At 32.4% G+C, this 19175-nt stretch overlaps 1 protein-coding gene across 4 annotated transcripts in view; it reads right to left on the reverse strand.

The window, feature by feature from the left end:
- Positions 1–17429, reverse strand: part of LOC145245717 (stAR-related lipid transfer protein 7, mitochondrial-like) — a 57507-nt gene extending 40078 nt beyond the window's left edge. Inside the window, exon 1 of one of the 4 annotated variants that reach the window (XM_080107256.1) lies at positions 16969–17429. Coding sequence is in view for 3 of the 4 variants with exons in the window: in XM_080107254.1 (XP_079963380.1) it covers positions 15762–15866 (105 nt within the window). In the remaining variant the exon portion in view is untranslated. Of the gene's footprint in view, positions 1–11817; positions 11839–15761; positions 16609–16968 lie in introns of those variants that run through there. The other 3 variants (XM_080107254.1, XM_080107253.1, XM_080107255.1) reach the window with 3 other exon arrangements.
- Positions 17430–19175: the final 1746 nt, after the last annotated feature.

Here is a 19175-nt window from a genome sequence, read left to right on the forward strand (position 1 = left end):
ATTCAAATATTAATAACTACATTTTATTTCAGTATTTAATTTATGTATTTCTGTTGTATTAAATGCTAGCTTTAATTTTTTTTTTTTTTTTTTCTCGTCCATAAATGTTTATCTACCAAGTTGATCTTAAATATTGTATAATCAATCCATTATATTATCATTTTCAGTCCCCCACCCCTAATTTCTGGCTCCCATCTTATCTCGCAATTATAACGTCACCAACTAACTTCGGAAGAAAACCCCCCCCCCCATTCGATTTTGTTTTATATCATAAGTTGCTTAAAACGTGATTAGTTAAAGTTCAGAATAAAATCACGCTTTCTCTTAACGGTTAATTTAAAAAAAAAATCTTCTGAACGCTATTAAAAGTTAAATTCTTCACTAGTTTGGAGACGGAATGCGTTGTTGTGATAAGTGATTTTTCTCTATTAATTCGCACTTTTTATTTTAAGATTCAAATATTAATAACTACATTTTATTTCAGTATTTAATTTATGTATTTCTGTTGTATTAAATGCTAGCTTTAATTTTTTTTTTTTTTTTTTTTTCTCGTCCATAAATGTTTATCTACCAAGTTGATCTTAAATATTGTATAATCAATCCATTATATTATCATTTTCAGTCCCCCACCCCTAATTTCTGGCTCCCATCTTATCTCGCAATTATAACGTCACCAACTAACTTCGGAAGAAACCCCCCCCCCCATTCGATTTTGTTTTATATCATAAGTTGCTTAAAACGTGATTAGTTAAAGTTCAGAATAAAATCACGCTTTCTCTTAACGGTTAATTTAAAAAAAAAATCTTCTGAACGCTATTAAAAGTTAAATTCTTCACTAGTTTGGAGACGGAATGCGTTGTTGTGATAAGTGATTTTTCTCTATTAATTCGCACTTTTTATTTTAAGATTCAAATATTAATAACTACATTTTATTTCAGTATTTAATTTATGTATTTCTGTTGTATTAAATGCTAGCTTTAATTTTTTTTTTTTTTTTTTTCTCGTCCATAAATGTTTATCTACCAAGTTGATCTTAAATATTGTATAATCAATCCATTATATTATCATTTTCAGTCCCCCACCCCTAATTTCTGGCTCCCATCTTATCTCGCAATTATAACGTCACCAACTAACTTCGGAAGAAACCCCCCCCCCCATTCGATTTTGTTTTATATCATAAGTTGCTTAAAACGTGATTAGTTAAAGTTCAGAATAAAATCACGCTTTCTCTTAACGGTTAATTTAAAAAAAAAATCTTCTGAACGCTATTAAAAGTTAAATTCTTCACTAGTTTGGAGACGGAATGCGTTGTTGTGATAAGTGATTTTTCTCTATTAATTCGCACTTTTTATTTTAAGATTCAAATATTAATAACTACATTTTATTTCAGTATTTAATTTATGTATTTCTGTTGTATTAAATGCTTGCTTTAATTTTTTTTTTTTTTTTTTTTTTTTTCTCGTCCATAAATGTTTATCTACCAAGTTGATCTTAAATATTGTATAATCAATCCATTATATTATCATTTTCAGTCCCCCACCCCTAATTTCTGGCTCCCATCTTATCTCGCAATTATAACGTCACCAACTAACTTCGGAAGAACCCCCCCCCCCATTCGATTTTGTTTTATATCATAAGTTGCTTAAAACGTGATTAGTTAAAGTTCAGAATAAAATCACGCTTTCTCTTAACGGTTAATTTAAAAAAAAAATCTTCTGAACGCTATTAAAAGTTAAATTCTTCACTAGTTTGGAGACGGAATGCGTTGTTGTGATAAGTGATTTTTCTCTATTAATTCGCACTTTTTATTTTAAGATTCAAATATTAATAACTACATTTTATTTCAGTATTTAATTTATGTATTTCTGTTGTATTAAATGCTAGCTTTAATTTTTTTTTTTTTTTTTTCTCGTCCATAAATGTTTATCTACCAAGTTGATCTTAAATATTGTATAATCAATCCATTATATTATCATTTTCAGTCCCCCACCCCTAATTTCTGGCTCCCATCTTATCTCGCAATTATAACGTCACCAACTAACTTCGGAAGAAACCCCCCCCCCATTCGATTTTGTTTTATATCATAAGTTGCTTAAAACGTGATTAGTTAAAGTTCAGAATAAAATCACGCTTTCTCTTAACGGTTAATTTAAAAAAAAAATCTTCTGAACGCTATTAAAAGTTAAATTCTTCACTAGTTTGGAGACGGAATGCGTTGTTGTGATAAGTGATTTTTCTCTATTAATTCGCACTTTTTATTTTAAGATTCAAATATTAATAACTACATTTTATTTCAGTATTTAATTTATGTATTTCTGTTGTATTAAATGCTAGCTTTAATTTTTTTTTTTTTTTTTTTTCTCGTCCATAAATGTTTATCTACCAAGTTGATCTTAAATATTGTATAATCAATCCATTATATTATCATTTTCAGTCCCCCACCCCTAATTTCTGGCTCCCATCTTATCTCGCAATTATAACGTCACCAACTAACTTCGGAAGAAACCCCCCCCCCATTCGATTTTGTTTTATATCATAAGTTGCTTAAAACGTGATTAGTTAAAGTTCAGAATAAAATCACGCTTTCTCTTAACGGTTAATTTAAAAAAAAAATCTTCTGAACGCTATTAAAAGTTAAATTCTTCACTAGTTTGGAGACGGAATGCGTTGTTGTGATAAGTGATTTTTCTCTATTAATTCGCACTTTTTATTTTAAGATTCAAATATTAATAACTACATTTTATTTCAGTATTTTAATTTATGTATTTCTGTTGTATTAAATGCTAGCTTTAATTTTTTTTTTTTTTTTTTTCTCGTCCATAAATGTTTATCTACCAAGTTGATCTTAAATATTGTATAATCAATCCATTATATTATCATTTTCAGTCCCCCACCCCTAATTTCTGGCTCCCATCTTATCTCGCAATTATAACGTCACCAACTAACTTCGGAAGAAACCCCCCCCCCATTCGATTTTGTTTTATATCATAAGTTGCTTAAAACGTGATTAGTTAAAGTTCAGAATAAAATCACGCTTTCTCTTAACGGTTAATTTAAAAAAAAAATCTTCTGAACGCTATTAAAAGTTAAATTCTTCACTAGTTTGGAGACGGAATGCGTTGTTGTGATAAGTGATTTTTCTCTATTAATTCGCACTTTTTATTTTAAGATTCAAATATTAATAACTACATTTTATTTCAGTATTTAATTTATGTATTTCTGTTGTATTAAATGCTAGCTTTAATTTTTTTTTTTTTTTTTTTTTTTTTTTCTCGTCCATAAATGTTTATCTACCAAGTTGATCTTAAATATTGTATAATCAATCCATTATATTATCATTTTCAGTCCCCCACCCCTAATTTCTGGCTCCCATCTTATCTCGCAATTATAACGTCACCAACTAACTTCGGAAGAAACCCCCCCCCATTCGATTTTGTTTTATATCATAAGTTGCTTAAAACGTGATTAGTTAAAGTTCAGAATAAAATCACGCTTTCTCTTAACGGTTAATTTAAAAAAAAAATCTTCTGAACGCTATTAAAAGTTAAATTCTTCACTAGTTTGGAGACGGAATGCGTTGTTGTGATAAGTGATTTTTCTCTATTAATTCGCACTTTTTATTTTAAGATTCAAATATTAATAACTACATTTTATTTCAGTATTTAATTTATGTATTTCTGTTGTATTAAATGCTAGCTTTAATTTTTTTTTTTTTTTTTTTTTTCTCGTCCATAAATGTTTATCTACCAAGTTGATCTTAAATATTGTATAATCAATCCATTATATTATCATTTTCAGTCCCCCACCCCTAATTTCTGGCTCCCATCTTATCTCGCAATTATAACGTCACCAACTAACTTCGGAAGAAACCCCCCCCCCCATTCGATTTTGTTTTATATCATAAGTTGCTTAAAACGTGATTAGTTAAAGTTCAGAATAAAATCACGCTTTCTCTTAACGGTTAATTTAAAAAAAAAATCTTCTGAACGCTATTAAAAGTTAAATTCTTCACTAGTTTGGAGACGGAATGCGTTGTTGTGATAAGTGATTTTTCTCTATTAATTCGCACTTTTTATTTTAAGATTCAAATATTAATAACTACATTTTATTTCAGTATTTAATTTATGTATTTCTGTTGTATTAAATGCTAGCTTTAATTTTTTTTTTTTTTTTTTTCTCGTCCATAAATGTTTATCTACCAAGTTGATCTTAAATATTGTATAATCAATCCATTATATTATCATTTTCAGTCCCCCACCCCTAATTTCTGGCTCCCATCTTATCTCGCAATTATAACGTCACCAACTAACTTCGGAAGAAACCCCCCCCCCCATTCGATTTTGTTTTATATCATAAGTTGCTTAAAACGTGATTAGTTAAAGTTCAGAATAAAATCACGCTTTCTCTTAACGGTTAATTTAAAAAAAAAATCTTCTGAACGCTATTAAAAGTTAAATTCTTCACTAGTTTGGAGACGGAATGCGTTGTTGTGATAAGTGATTTTTCTCTATTAATTCGCACTTTTTATTTTAAGATTCAAATATTAATAACTACATTTTATTTCAGTATTTAATTTATGTATTTCTGTTGTATTAAATGCTAGCTTTAATTTTTTTTTTTTTTTTTTTTTTTTTCTCGTCCATAAATGTTTATCTACCAAGTTGATCTTAAATATTGTATAATCAATCCATTATATTATCATTTTCAGTCCCCCACCCCTAATTTCTGGCTCCCATCTTATCTCGCAATTATAACGTCACCAACTAACTTCGGAAGAAACCCCCCCCCCATTCGATTTTGTTTTATATCATAAGTTGCTTAAAACGTGATTAGTTAAAGTTCAGAATAAAATCACGCTTTCTCTTAACGGTTAATTTAAAAAAAAAATCTTCTGAACGCTATTAAAAGTTAAATTCTTCACTAGTTTGGAGACGGAATGCGTTGTTGTGATAAGTGATTTTTCTCTATTAATTCGCACTTTTTATTTTAAGATTCAAATATTAATAACTACATTTTATTTCAGTATTTAATTTATGTATTTCTGTTGTATTAAATGCTAGCTTTAATTTTTTTTTTTTTTTTTTTTCTCGTCCATAAATGTTTATCTACCAAGTTGATCTTAAATATTGTATAATCAATCCATTATATTATCATTTTCAGTCCCCCACCCCTAATTTCTGGCTCCCATCTTATCTCGCAATTATAACGTCACCAACTAACTTCGGAAGAAACCCCCCCCCCATTCGATTTTGTTTTATATCATAAGTTGCTTAAAACGTGATTAGTTAAAGTTCAGAATAAAATCACGCTTTCTCTTAACGGTTAATTTAAAAAAAAAATCTTCTGAACGCTATTAAAAGTTAAATTCTTCACTAGTTTGGAGACGGAATGCGTTGTTGTGATAAGTGATTTTTCTCTATTAATTCGCACTTTTTATTTTAAGATTCAAATATTAATAACTACATTTTATTTCAGTATTTTAATTTATGTATTTCTGTTGTATTAAATGCTAGCTTTAATTTTTTTTTTTTTTTTTTCTCGTCCATAAATGTTTATCTACCAAGTTGATCTTAAATATTGTATAATCAATCCATTATATTATCATTTTCAGTCCCCCACCCCTAATTTCTGGCTCCCATCTTATCTCGCAATTATAACGTCACCAACTAACTTCGGAAGAAACCCCCCCCCCATTCGATTTTGTTTTATATCATAAGTTGCTTAAAACGTGATTAGTTAAAGTTCAGAATAAAATCACGCTTTCTCTTAACGGTTAATTTAAAAAAAAAATCTTCTGAACGCTATTAAAAGTTAAATTCTTCACTAGTTTGGAGACGGAATGCGTTGTTGTGATAAGTGATTTTTCTCTATTAATTCGCACTTTTTATTTTAAGATTCAAATATTAATAACTACATTTTATTTCAGTATTTAATTTATGTATTTCTGTTGTATTAAATGCTAGCTTTAATTTTTTTTTTTTTTTTTTTTTTTTTTTTCTCGTCCATAAATGTTTATCTACCAAGTTGATCTTAAATATTGTATAATCAATCCATTATATTATCATTTTCAGTCCCCCACCCCTAATTTCTGGCTCCCATCTTATCTCGCAATTATAACGTCACCAACTAACTTCGGAAGAAACCCCCCCCATTCGATTTTGTTTTATATCATAAGTTGCTTAAAACGTGATTAGTTAAAGTTCAGAATAAAATCACGCTTTCTCTTAACGGTTAATTTAAAAAAAAAATCTTCTGAACGCTATTAAAAGTTAAATTCTTCACTAGTTTGGAGACGGAATGCGTTGTTGTGATAAGTGATTTTTCTCTATTAATTCGCACTTTTTATTTTAAGATTCAAATATTAATAACTACATTTTATTTCAGTATTTAATTTATGTATTTCTGTTGTATTAAATGCTAGCTTTAATTTTTTTTTTTTTTTTTTTTTTTTTTTTCTCGTCCATAAATGTTTATCTACCAAGTTGATCTTAAATATTGTATAATCAATCCATTATATTATCATTTTCAGTCCCCCACCCCTAATTTCTGGCTCCCATCTTATCTCGCAATTATAACGTCACCAACTAACTTCGGAAGAAACCCCCCCCATTCGATTTTGTTTTATATCATAAGTTGCTTAAAACGTGATTAGTTAAAGTTCAGAATAAAATCACGCTTTCTCTTAACGGTTAATTTAAAAAAAAAATCTTCTGAACGCTATTAAAAGTTAAATTCTTCACTAGTTTGGAGACGGAATGCGTTGTTGTGATAAGTGATTTTTCTCTATTAATTCGCACTTTTTATTTTAAGATTCAAATATTAATAACTACATTTTATTTCAGTATTTAATTTATGTATTTCTGTTGTATTAAATGCTAGCTTTAATTTTTTTTTTTTTTTTTTTTTTTTTTTTTCTCGTCCATAAATGTTTATTTATCTACCGAGTTGATTGCAAAAATAGATTACCTAATTGTACTCATTTTTAGTTCGTGGGAGGGGAATCTATCACCATACTTTCCCTTAAACAGGTCCGTTGGACTTTTATTAAGTACAATACTTAATAGTTATTTTTTATTTTATTTTATTTTTTTTTTTTTTTTTTAATGGAGAGTAGAAAACGCATTGTGGATGCGTTATCGGCAGCTCCTGTTACTCTCGCTTCTTCTTATTTGTCCCTCAGTCCTCATTTTTAAATGAGTGATTTTTCTGACAAAGGGAGAAGAAAAAGCTGTTTTCTAGGTTGGCAGTATTTTTCGCGAACAGTTGGCAGAGTTGGTGGAAATTTTCTGTTTCTATGTCTATCCTTGTAGCCATGTCACTAGTAAGGGTGCTGGAGGTAAACGTTTTGTCTGGGCTGACGTTATCCGCCTGATAGTCAGGGACCCGAACCTTGGATTAACCACTAAGGAGGCTGTCCTATCAGCAGGTGCAAAGTACTGGGGCTGCTGTATTGCCATTTGGTGAATGGAATCTGGACCATGCAGTAGCTTCTGGTGGGGCCTCTCGATGCCATACTAGTGGGTAATTGTTACGGCTTTACCTTATCATGTGGTACAAAAAAAAAAAAAAAAATTCTTCGTTTCTTTTTCTCTCTTAGTTTCCCCTCTCTGTCCTGCTCTAAGTAAATCTGTCGACCTAGTCCACAAATTCCAAAATTTCATCATGACAAGTTTCAAAAAAAAATACTCGATTAAACCCGGTTCTCCAACTTCCAACGTAGACCCCTACTACCATGTCTCCTTCTCCAACATCAGGGGTCTACGTTCTAACCTTCCAGAGGTTGAAACCCAATTACAGGAGACTAAACCAGACCTTTTATTTTTAAGTGAAACTGGCATTGGACAGGCTATTTCCCTTGATGAGTTTGCAATTACAGGATACTCTAACTTAACTTCTAAATCTGACCCCCAAGATCGCCATGGGCATGGAATATGTGCCTATATTAAAGATAGCTTTCCATGTGGGAGGGACATCTCCAGGGAAGATCCTAACTTACCTTATATGTGCTTCCGGGTTGCTTTAGCTCACACTACTGCATTTATATTTACTCTCTATCGCCCCCACAACAGCGGAGTTACTATCTTTCAAAGCATATCTGAGAAAATTGACCAAGTCCTTTCTACTTATCCTTCAGCTAACATTCATGTATGTGGAGACTTCAATGTTCACAACGTCGAATGGTTGACCCACTCAAACAAGACCGATGATGAGGGGAGGTTCTGTCATGATTTCTCCATTGCCTATGACCTCACTCAGATTGTTCAGGAACCTACCCGTGTGCCCGATAATGACGGCCAGTATGCGAGCCTACTAGACCTTTTTCTCACAACTTGCCCTGAACTATGTTCAGTTTCTGTTCTGTCGCCTCTTGGATCTTCCGACCACTCTGTTGTATCAATTAAGATAAAAATGAAATGTAATAAGTCCCCAGACGTACCTCTTCATCGTACAGTATATCGATACACTAAGGCTGACTGGGATAGCTTCCGTACATTTATATCTGATCTACCTCTGCATTCCATGTTTAAAAAGGATGTGTCCTCTATAGTATTAGACCTAACTGAATGGTTAATTGTAGGTATTGACCATTTCATACCCTCTAAAAAGTTTCAGCAAAAACCTAACAGCCAGCCATGGTTCTCTCCAGAATGTGCTGCTGCCATTGCGCACAGAAATCACTTTTTCCACTGCTTCAAACGTAATAGATGTATGGAAACTAAAGCCGTTTTCAGGACTGCCAGCAACCATTGTAAGAAAGTAATAAGGAACGCAAGAGAGTTGTATGCTCAATCTGTTAAGTCCAAAGTAGCTGAGCAGCGGCTTGGTTCCCACCAGTTTTGGCAAATAGCAAACAGAATCCTGAACAGAAGCGTGTGCTCCATCCCAACTATTATCAATGGATCTGAGGTAATCTCGTCAGCATCAGACAAAGCCAAACTCTTTGTCAAGAACTTTGCAGCTAATTCTACCCTTTGCGACCAAGACCGCCAACCCCCAATATTTCCTCTTGTATCAGAAAACACGCTATGTGATATACGTATATCTGTACGTGATGTTGCCAAGCTAATCAAAAACCTTGATTCCAGTAAAGCAACTGGCCCTGATGGTATTCCAATTATAGTACTCAAAAAACTTCAACCTGAACTAGCGCCCATACTTACAAAACTGTTTAAACGTTGTCTTAAGGAGAATAGTTTCCCATCTCCCTGGAAAATCTCATCAGTATGCCCTGTATTTAAGAATTCAGGTGATCGCTCATCCCCCTCTCAGTACAGGCCAATAAGTCTCCTGTGCGTCATGAGTAAGTTGCTAGAATCTGTATTAAATACAGAAGTAATCAAACATCTCAACAAAAATAACCTTCTTAGTGACACTCAATATGGTTTCCGTTCTGCTAGATCTACAGCAGATGTCCTTACAGTTATATCGCATAGGATTAGCAAATCTCTCGACGGTGGCAATCTTTCTAGGGCAATTGCTCTTGACATATCTAAAGCCTTTGATAGGGTATGGCATAAAGGTTTACTTCATAAGATCGCTAGCTATGGTATAGCTGGAAAAGTCTTCTCAATTATTAAATCATTTCTTTCTGATAGATTCATAAGAGTAGTAGTTGAGGGGCAAAAATCAGAAGCTCACAATATTAATGCCGGTGTCCCTCAGGGATCCATCCTGGGCCCAACTCTTTTCCTGATCTACATTAATGATCTTCCAAATCATATCCTTACATCATTTGTAGACATTTATGCTGACGACACTACCATTTATGGTACCACATCTAAGACAGTAAACGAGCAAGTTCTCTCCAATTCTCTCTCCTCTGATCTTGAGCACGTAGTACAATGGGGAAAGGAGTGGCTGGTTACTTTTAATGCATCTAAAACCAAGCTTCTCTCTTTACATCATCAACATTCTAATCCACATTTGTCATCAATTGAAATGAATGGCTCTCGTCTTCAGGAGGCCTCAAGTTTTGACAAGCTTCTGGGCTTGACCATTACTCCTGATCTTAAATGGAACACGTATATCAAATCTGTTGCCAAGGCCGCTGGAAAAATGGTGGGATCTTTCTATCGATCCAGTAGATATCTCACTGCTGATGCTATTCTCTATCTATATAAGAGCCAGGTACGTCCAAGGATGGAATACTGTTGCCACATCTGGGCAGGAGCTGCTAGAAAGAACTTGTCCTGCCTTGATAGAGTTCAAAATAGACTTCGTAGCCTCGTAGGAGATGTCCTTTTCTCCTCCTTGCAACCTCTATCTCACAGAAGAGATGTTGCGAGTTTGTCTCTGATGTATCGTTATTTTCATGGAAAGTGTTCAACTGAGCTTCAATCTATGGTCCCCCCTCGCCAAACTTTCACAAGAAACACTCGTCTAGCTGTAAACACTATCAATAATTTCCCCCACTCTTTATCTGTGCCTAAACCTAAACGTAGATTCCATGAACAAAGCTTCTTTCTTAGAACTGCACGCCTGTGGAATTGTCTTCCGTTTTCCTGCTTTCCGGCTGACTACAATATGGTTTTGTTCAAGTCTAAAGTAAATAAGTTCTTGATGAGCCGTTCCATATAAGTTATTAAATTTACCAAATTTTCATTACTAATGATTACTATATTGACCAACTTCTACTGTACACTCTTTAACCCTTATCCTTGAGTGGCCTCTGGGCCTTGATAATGTGGTGATGCCTTTGTAAAAAAAAAAAAAAAAAAAAAAAAAAAAAAAATTTGCAATTTTTTTATATATTTGTTTTTACAAGAGATTCACCACTTATAAAAGCCATAAGGAAAAAACATGTTTTGAACAATTTTTTATTTTTTAATAAAAAATAATTATTAAAACAAAAACAGTGTTCTCATCGAGTAGTAGTTTTTATTTTATTCAAGAAAATAAAAGGTACTCATGCACTTATTGAGCCATGCTGAAATAATGACATTATTTAGAAAGCCATTCTTAACATGGGGTCGAGAGGGTGTCGTGTACCTACTCTGTACTTTTCCCTAACAATTTAATAAAAACAGGTATCGTAAAACTTTAATTAAACTTGAAAATACTATTTAAAAATCAATAAGTGCACTAGCACCAAATAACATTTCACTATGTTTCGATCGACAACATTCCATGAGAGGTAGATACACGCCAAAACTTTTTGTTTATTTTTGTTTATTGCCTCAAGTGCTAATTTGGACTTGCACCAATTTTCCTGTTAATAATTACCTATAACTATAATCTCTAGCCAAAACATACAGAAAAAAATCATAAAATAAAGTGCAAGGTTCAAGCCAAAATAAATAAATAAATAAAAAACTAGGCCACACACGCAAAAATTCTTTCCTTATAAAAATAATTTCTCCCCAAATCGAACTGCGTACAACATCGGGACTGATGCGTATTTCGCTAGAAGGGTAGCAGTAGCACTCATGTACATCAGTCAGTTAATTTTTTTTTAAACAGTACGAGAAAAAGCCCCTAAAGTCCATATTAATGAATTCGAGATAACTCAAAGAAAAATTTATTTCCTGAACTACCGATATTATCATTAAATTAAGTATTGATCATTTAATATTTTCACACAAAAAAATTATAATTGCCAAAAATATTTCTACTTTTGTTTTGTTTTAGATTACATGCTTATTGCTTCGCGTAATTTTTATATGTAAGATTCTAATATTTTCCTCGCTTGGATGAACGTGAAACTATCGGCGTAACAATTTTTATATAATCTTGAAAAATAAAAATATTTTTTTTTAAATTTAAAAGTAAAAACACAGAAAAATAATTAAATTAAAAAATGGTAAAAATTATACAAACATTCATCATAGGAATGTACGGATGCACAGCTTGGGGGGGGGCAGTACTCCCTTCCCACCTCCGCCTACTTGACGTCATTTTCAGGCAGCCTTTTGACTTTCTGACATTTTGGGCTTCCGTAAAATCCACGCTTACACAACTTCGTTTGTTTATACTTAAGCGAAACTAGAATCGCTCACTTTGGGGGACTTATTAAGCCATTCTTTTGTACAAACAAGGTTTTTTTTTTTGTTTTTTTTTTAGTTCAATATCTTAAGACATTACTTATTATCTTTGGAATAGACTCAGAAAACTAGTATTTATCTTTCCAAGAATTTTTACAATGAATTTATTTAACTTCAAAATTTAACTGAATTTTCCAACTTCCGAATATCGCCCTTAAAAACATTTTTTTTCTTTTTTCATCATCACTTTTTCTTCACGTGTATAAATATTTTTTTTTCCTTTTGGGAATTAACTTTTAGGCTATAATCTTTCAAATTAAATCAAAAAATAGTCGGAAACCTACAAAAAAAAAAAAAAAAAAAAAAAAAAAAAAGATAAACTATGTCCTATCTTTTTTCTGCCATTATTGCCCGTACCTAGGTAATGGTAAGTTCCAAGCAGCAGCACTACCCACATTCTCTTAAGATGATTTTTTTTAGTGGGGTGGGGAGGGGGGGCTGCTGCAGTGCACTGCACCGCACCGCATTTAAGATTGTTCTGTCGACAGTACACTAGTTCCGCCGGGTTTGTATTACTGTACACATAGATTCGAAATAATGTGTACAGTAATACAAACCCCAAATGTGTTACTGTTACAATATTGAGTGGGTTTCTAACAGTATTTTGTATAATTTTTTAGTTTTAACTCATTTTCCAAACTTCTCAGATTTAACAGTTAGTACACTACCATTTGTTTTGTTATATATATATATCGATAAACACTGTATGAGTTTCGAACTGATTAAACGTTTTAAAGTGATTAAAATAATCACTAAAAACTTTTCCAGCTAGAAGAGTAACTTATCTTGTCTTTGGTAACATTTTATTTTTATACGACTTTATACAAACACCAAAATTATTAATAATATAGAACGCTTGTGTATTTTTAAAATATTACTAATAATTTATAAAATTTCACTGAATCTTAAGACACTATTTTAAGATTCAGTGAAATTTTAGAAAGACATCAGGTAAGGGAGAACTCTTTCTTTACCGCGGACTCCTTAAATGAAAACAAAATATTAAAATGTACAAGTGTCTAGAAATGTGTGTAGGGGAAGGGCTTGGATTTTTAAATAACCCCTATTCTACAATTTAACCGGCTTTTCATTATCATATGACCTTTAAAGAACCTTATTCAAGGTCTCGTGGGGGAGGGAGTATGTGGAAAAAAGAAAACAAAACACATTCTCTGAAAAGACCGAATCTTGCGTCAAGATAAAATTGTGTAAGTGTATACATCTATTGAATAAAAGTAAATTCAAACCATTGGGCATAGTGTGGTATTGTGATGAAATGAGAAAAAAATAAAAACAAGGCTTGTACGCCAAAATGTTAAAAGTAGGTTAGACAGAAAATGACCCACGACCTATTTTAATATCTCCGTACGTAATTTGTAAATAAATGGTACATTTTTCATTTGCACAGGAATGTGACTTTTTGCCGTTATTTGCCCTCTTCTCATTGTAGCAAGGTTCGGCTTAAAATTGGTTTAACATGGTGATGGTGGGTGGGGATTCCCGAAGTTCTGTATGAATGTTAAGTTTACTGTCGGCATTTTCAGAGTGGAGATACTCAGGCGACTAGCCACCCCCTCTCTCAAAGAAGGAGAAGGATACCTTCCTAGTACCGAACAAAACAATCCGATTCTGATCTACAGGTAGGATCATGGCCTCCAAAAACCACAGTCGAACCCTAAACAAGCCAGACCTTTGGGCAAGGTAGATTACAGACACGATGCTTGTTTACATGGGTGACGTATGTAAATGTTTTCACCTGAAATGGGTTGTTTTAAATGATCACCAATGTAAACAAGCAAGCACTAGATACATTTGTTATGAAAAGTAATTGGCTAAATAATTGATGAGGACCTGGCCTGTACATAAGAATGGTCGTTCTGTTCCGTCCTATAAGATCATTCTCCCAGGCTTTACCTCCGCATTTTAGAGGTGGGTTGGTTTATTGCCGCGCACTCCTGACGGTGAATGCCGAAGTGCCATCCAGAGTGACCCTTAGAGACCAAGATTTTGACCCCAGGTTAAATTGTCTTCATGTCTGAGTCTGACCTTGCAGAGAACACGGTCGGTACACGGACCACGTGCGAAAAGCCGACAAGTTTTTAATTCGACTTTTTTTTTTAAATTTTAAAAATGTGGATTTATTATTGGCATATGCAGATAAAGAAAAGTATTTACATGTTTGATTTTTATGTGAAACGATTAAAAACACGAAATTTTAGAGAAGGCAAAGAATTTATTTTTGAAATCGGAAATAAAATCTACAAAAGGCGTTGGCGGAAACTGATTAATCTTTTAAATTCGATTCTAAAATAAGCTTATATATTTTTACAGCATTTTACCGGTATAATTGTTAATTCGGTTTGTGATAATTGTGATTTCGGACGATGATTTTAAATGTAAAAAAATAAATAAATAAACATCTTTAAAATATTATCACGTTAAAACGTAACCCGATTTTATGGACAGTTTTTTTTTACCCCAATTCACCGGAAAGGATTTACATTTGCCGAATTTAAAATTCAAATTTGGAAGTTTGTTTTGATTTTATTAGCGGCATTTAAATATTTCGTTTAAAATTATGTCCCAATAAAAATACATGATGGGAGTTTATTTTAATTTTAAAGACTGAATTTATAATCTGATACTCTGACAAGGCAACAAACAAAAATGTGCCCGAAAATTTTGATAGACAAAAGTCAAGGACAACCAAAAAAACTTGAAACATGGTAATTTAAAATTTGTAAAATCCAAAACTGGAAAAGTGAAATAATTGTATAAATAAAACCTTAGGTATGCATTGCTTCTCTCGTCTCTACGTAACTTACACTTTAAAAACTATGAAACATTTTTAAAATCAAACCTGCAATAGAATAAGATTTTTTTTTTAATCCTATTAAAAAAAAAAAAATCTAATTAAAAATGATTTTGATTTCTTCGTAAACAAATCAGCCATTTTAATTAATATTAATAGTTGGGAAAAAAAATTACTTCGTGACCCTTCCAAATTGGAATAGAAAGTCATTTTCGGTTTTAACATTTTTCATATAGACATCGTAATAATTAAATTTAACTGTTAAAATCATTTTTTTTTTAATTAGTTGAGAAAATAAGAGACGAAACAAAAAAAAAAAAAGTAAAATTATTTTTTTTAATTTAAGATTTTGTAAATAATTGACGTCACAAATAACTTGATTTTATGGCAAAGACAAATCTAAACAAACTTTCACGGAAAAAAGTTGCATAAAAATTCCGATAGTAAACAAAAACAACAAACTTCAAATATCACTTTCTACATAAAAAAAGGGAGGTATTATTGTTATTAAAAAAAAAAAAAATGAATAATAAATTAATTCACTGACTTCAAAAGCAAAAACCGTGGGTGCAAAGTGTCTAATTCTTAATGGAAAGTGAAATTCCAACTCAGAATTGTTAACGAAGGAAATTATTATTTATTTTAAAAATTGTTTTTTGTTTATTTTTGGGGGCTTGTGCACTATTTGACCCGCGCTATTTTTTAAATAGTATTTTCAAGTTGAATTAAAGTCTTCCGATATCATTTTTATTAACTTGTTAGGTGACAGTACAGAATAGTTACAAAACACCCTCCCCATGTTAAGAATGGTTTTCTAAATAACGTTATTATTTCAGCGCGTGAGTTAAATAGTGCACAAGTACCTTATTTTTTTATGGTAAAAAGAAAAAGAAATAAGATTAGCCAACCTGTGTGATAAGGCTTGCACTCAACATTTGAGTGTAGATGGATGAATGGACGATTCTGGAAAACATGGTCCTCGCACATGAGGCCAAATTCTTCGGATTCGGCATTTTTCTCAACCTGCAGGTTTCCCCCACGTTAAGATCCGAAACGCGCGCAATAAAAATAAGGTTGAAAAGTTGAAAATACACGAATTAGAAACTAGTTCTTTCTGATTACGAAGTTTTTATAAGTAAATAATAAATCCCGGTGTACACACAAATTTTTGGATGTAAAAATAAATAACTGTTCCTCAACAACAACAAAAAAAAGAGGGGGGTCGGCACAAAATGAGGAAGAGCCGATTGCTTAAAAATGCCAAATGTGGCTAATATTTTCACTTTGAAAAACGTTGAATATTTCCTGTAAGCAAACTTGATACAACATGAAAAACCTACATTTCGATTTTTTTTCTTTTTCATAAAATAAACTAAGAGTCGGCTTGTTGCTACTAATAGAGAAATAGGTAGCAAAGAAAAACGAAAAGGGGAGAGGAGAAAGAAAAAAAAGAAAATGAGCAGCGAAAAAAAAAGTTCGGCGCAAGAATTGTTAGGCGCGACTAATCGCAAAACGAAACGAATTCGATCACGTGTTTCTCACATGTTTGTTGTTAGTAATTTTAAACGGAACGAAAAATGAGATGCTTTAAATGAAAAAGAAATGTTTTGCAATATATCTGCCTTTAGTTAAATGAAGATTTGATAGTTATAAACGAGTGACTATTCCGTGTTCGCGTCAGGTTGAAAATGATTCTACGTAAAAACGAAGCTTGCCCGTTCTTCAAGGTCAAGGTCTCCCATTTCTTTACTTCTAACGACACGATCACATGGTTCTATTCTGTCCTCGGAGGTCATCCTCCCAGGCATTACCTCCTCGATTTTTATCAGTCGACAATTTCTTTTTACTTTTTTATAGAAACATTCCCATCTTCTAACCAGATTTTCTTAAGTTATTTAATTTTTATTTTTGTTCACCCCCCCCCCAAACAAGACATATTACCACTTGGATGTAAGGGGCTACTATTTGGGATTATGTCTAGAGGGGACCATATGGGGAGATGAGCAGCAATATGCCTGTCTACATTGCATTTAAACGTCTATAGTTTTGTAGAAATTTCTTCAACTGAAATAAAAGACTGAAGACATGAAATTCGCGAAGCCAGAAAACATTTACCTTAAATTGATTTCTTCATTCAGTTCTGTGTTGTAGAAAACAGCTGGTAGAGGCCTCGTTGGTAATCCTTCCTGACTGAGGTATTTCAAGTCCTGATAGATTTATGATTTAACCTATCGCAGCAAAGTGGAAAAGTTCAATAAAGTTCATGATGGGACTTTTTCTCTTTGGACTTGGAGAGAAGAAAAGAATATGCCGTGATCGATTCTACCTTCATACAAGGTTCCCAAACAGCGAAAATTAATTTAAAAAATCCCATTTAAGGCAATACACCACAGAAGATAATAGCTCCTTCTGAATACTTTTCTGCAGATAGGATGAGTGGGAAAAATCTTTCCTTAAGAATCAAATTCTTGGTGTGAGACAAGATCGATACATCTTATCAGAACGACATTAAAAGTGGGACTAATTGTTTTTCGGCAGAATGAATTTGGCATGTAATTTCACACCTGCTCAAACAAAACTTGTAGAAGCTTAAACACCCGTGAGCCTTTGCTATAGAATATCTCCCGGCTTGCGAATTTCAACACACTCCTCAAAGAGGAGCAAAAATGTAATGAAAATTCATTATTTTTTTCAATACAATACAAGATGTTCCTCCATCCATTAAATTCTACAAAGTTTGGTTTGAAACCTTTTTTTAGTGTTTTAACTTTAAGGGATGCGACCAAAGCAATGAATGTTACATGTTTCTTTTCTTTATATATAACTAATAATTTACCTACATTTGTTTCGTAGGAGTAATGTTAAACATTTTTTTTTTTTACAATTAAGAATAATTTTACAAATTTCCAGATCAAAATGATTTTACAGGAAGTAATGAATAATTTTATTGTTTTATGTTTGAACTCAAAGTTATACAATAATCAGAGAATTAATTTCATCATTTATTATTTTAGTCTCAGAGTATATCTTCTCTTTATCCTAAATAAAATAAGAAGCTTCACTTACAGATCCATTACATATTAATATTAGCAGAAGAGCCCTGTGCTGCACAATCTGGACAATTTCTACAAGTATCTTCCTCAGAGACTCCCACGCAATCAAAGTTGTACCATCTGTTGCATTAATCACAACATATCAATTAGGGAGGAATCGTCATTCCTAACAGAACAAGTAGGACAAAAATAAAATCCCCTCTCTTCGTCAGCCTCTGCATGATCTGTAGGAGAAACTTCCCTATTTTCTAAGCGATACAAATGCTTTATAGAATGGATCTGTTTACAACCATCCTTTAATATACAGCCAGAATGAACTCGTTCATCCTTTCCACAAATGAGACAAAGAACCTTATCGAAACTCCAGAAGAAATTTGGTGTTTTCACCAAAACAATATCACTGACAGATATTTTCTCAGTACAGTGACTTATATTCCTGTACTTTTCTCTCAGAGAAAGAAGATAACTGTTTAGCCACAATTTACAGAATTTACCTAAAAGTCCTTCCTTTATTGAAGAGATTTCAACAATTCGATCCTACTTGGAGGATCAGAACAGAGGTCATCAACTTCATGACTCCCCATCAATAAACGCAGGTTGTAACCCGTCTACAAAAAATGGTTTGGAGGTTAAAATATGTAGACCTTTGTCAGAAGAAGTAATATATGTGAGTGGTCTGTCGTTAACAGCTCTTTCAACATCTGTAATTATTGATAGAAAATATTCTAATTTTTTCCTTTCAATCAGCTTATTCAAACAATCACAAGTGGATCTATCAGCATGATATTTGAGTACGAAATTCAAGATGAACGGACTGGCATTAAAGCCAAAAGTAATAGATCTTTATATAGTTTTCATATAGTTCTTTCTTTTCTAGAGTCCACCACTCTCTCCAAAATCTTCAAAGAAGGGATATAATTCAACTCAACCAGAGATATCTTGTTCTTATCTGAAGGCAGATCAACATGGTACTTCCCTTCTCTCAGAATAGTTTCCTTAAAAACTTAAATTTTGTCCTCATTATAGGCTGACAAATCAGAATCACTGTCTATTCCAATCGAATCAAGAGAAAAAACTCTGAATTCCGCATTTGACAGGATTACTCCAAAATGGTTCCCAAGGATCAGAAAACGAAGACACAGGATTCAATACTTTTTCAATAATGTAGTTTCAACACTTAGGTAGATTGCGTATTGAATGAGTGAAGAGAGGAGAGTCACGCTAGTTATTAACCTTCTTCAAACCTTTCCCTAAAAAACAACTTATTTG

Source organism: Euprymna scolopes, chromosome 23 (genome assembly GCF_053919585.1).
Source record: "Euprymna scolopes isolate OS-2025 chromosome 23, ASM5391958v1, whole genome shotgun sequence".
Classification (NCBI taxonomy): Eukaryota; Metazoa; Mollusca; class Cephalopoda; order Sepiida; family Sepiolidae; genus Euprymna; species Euprymna scolopes.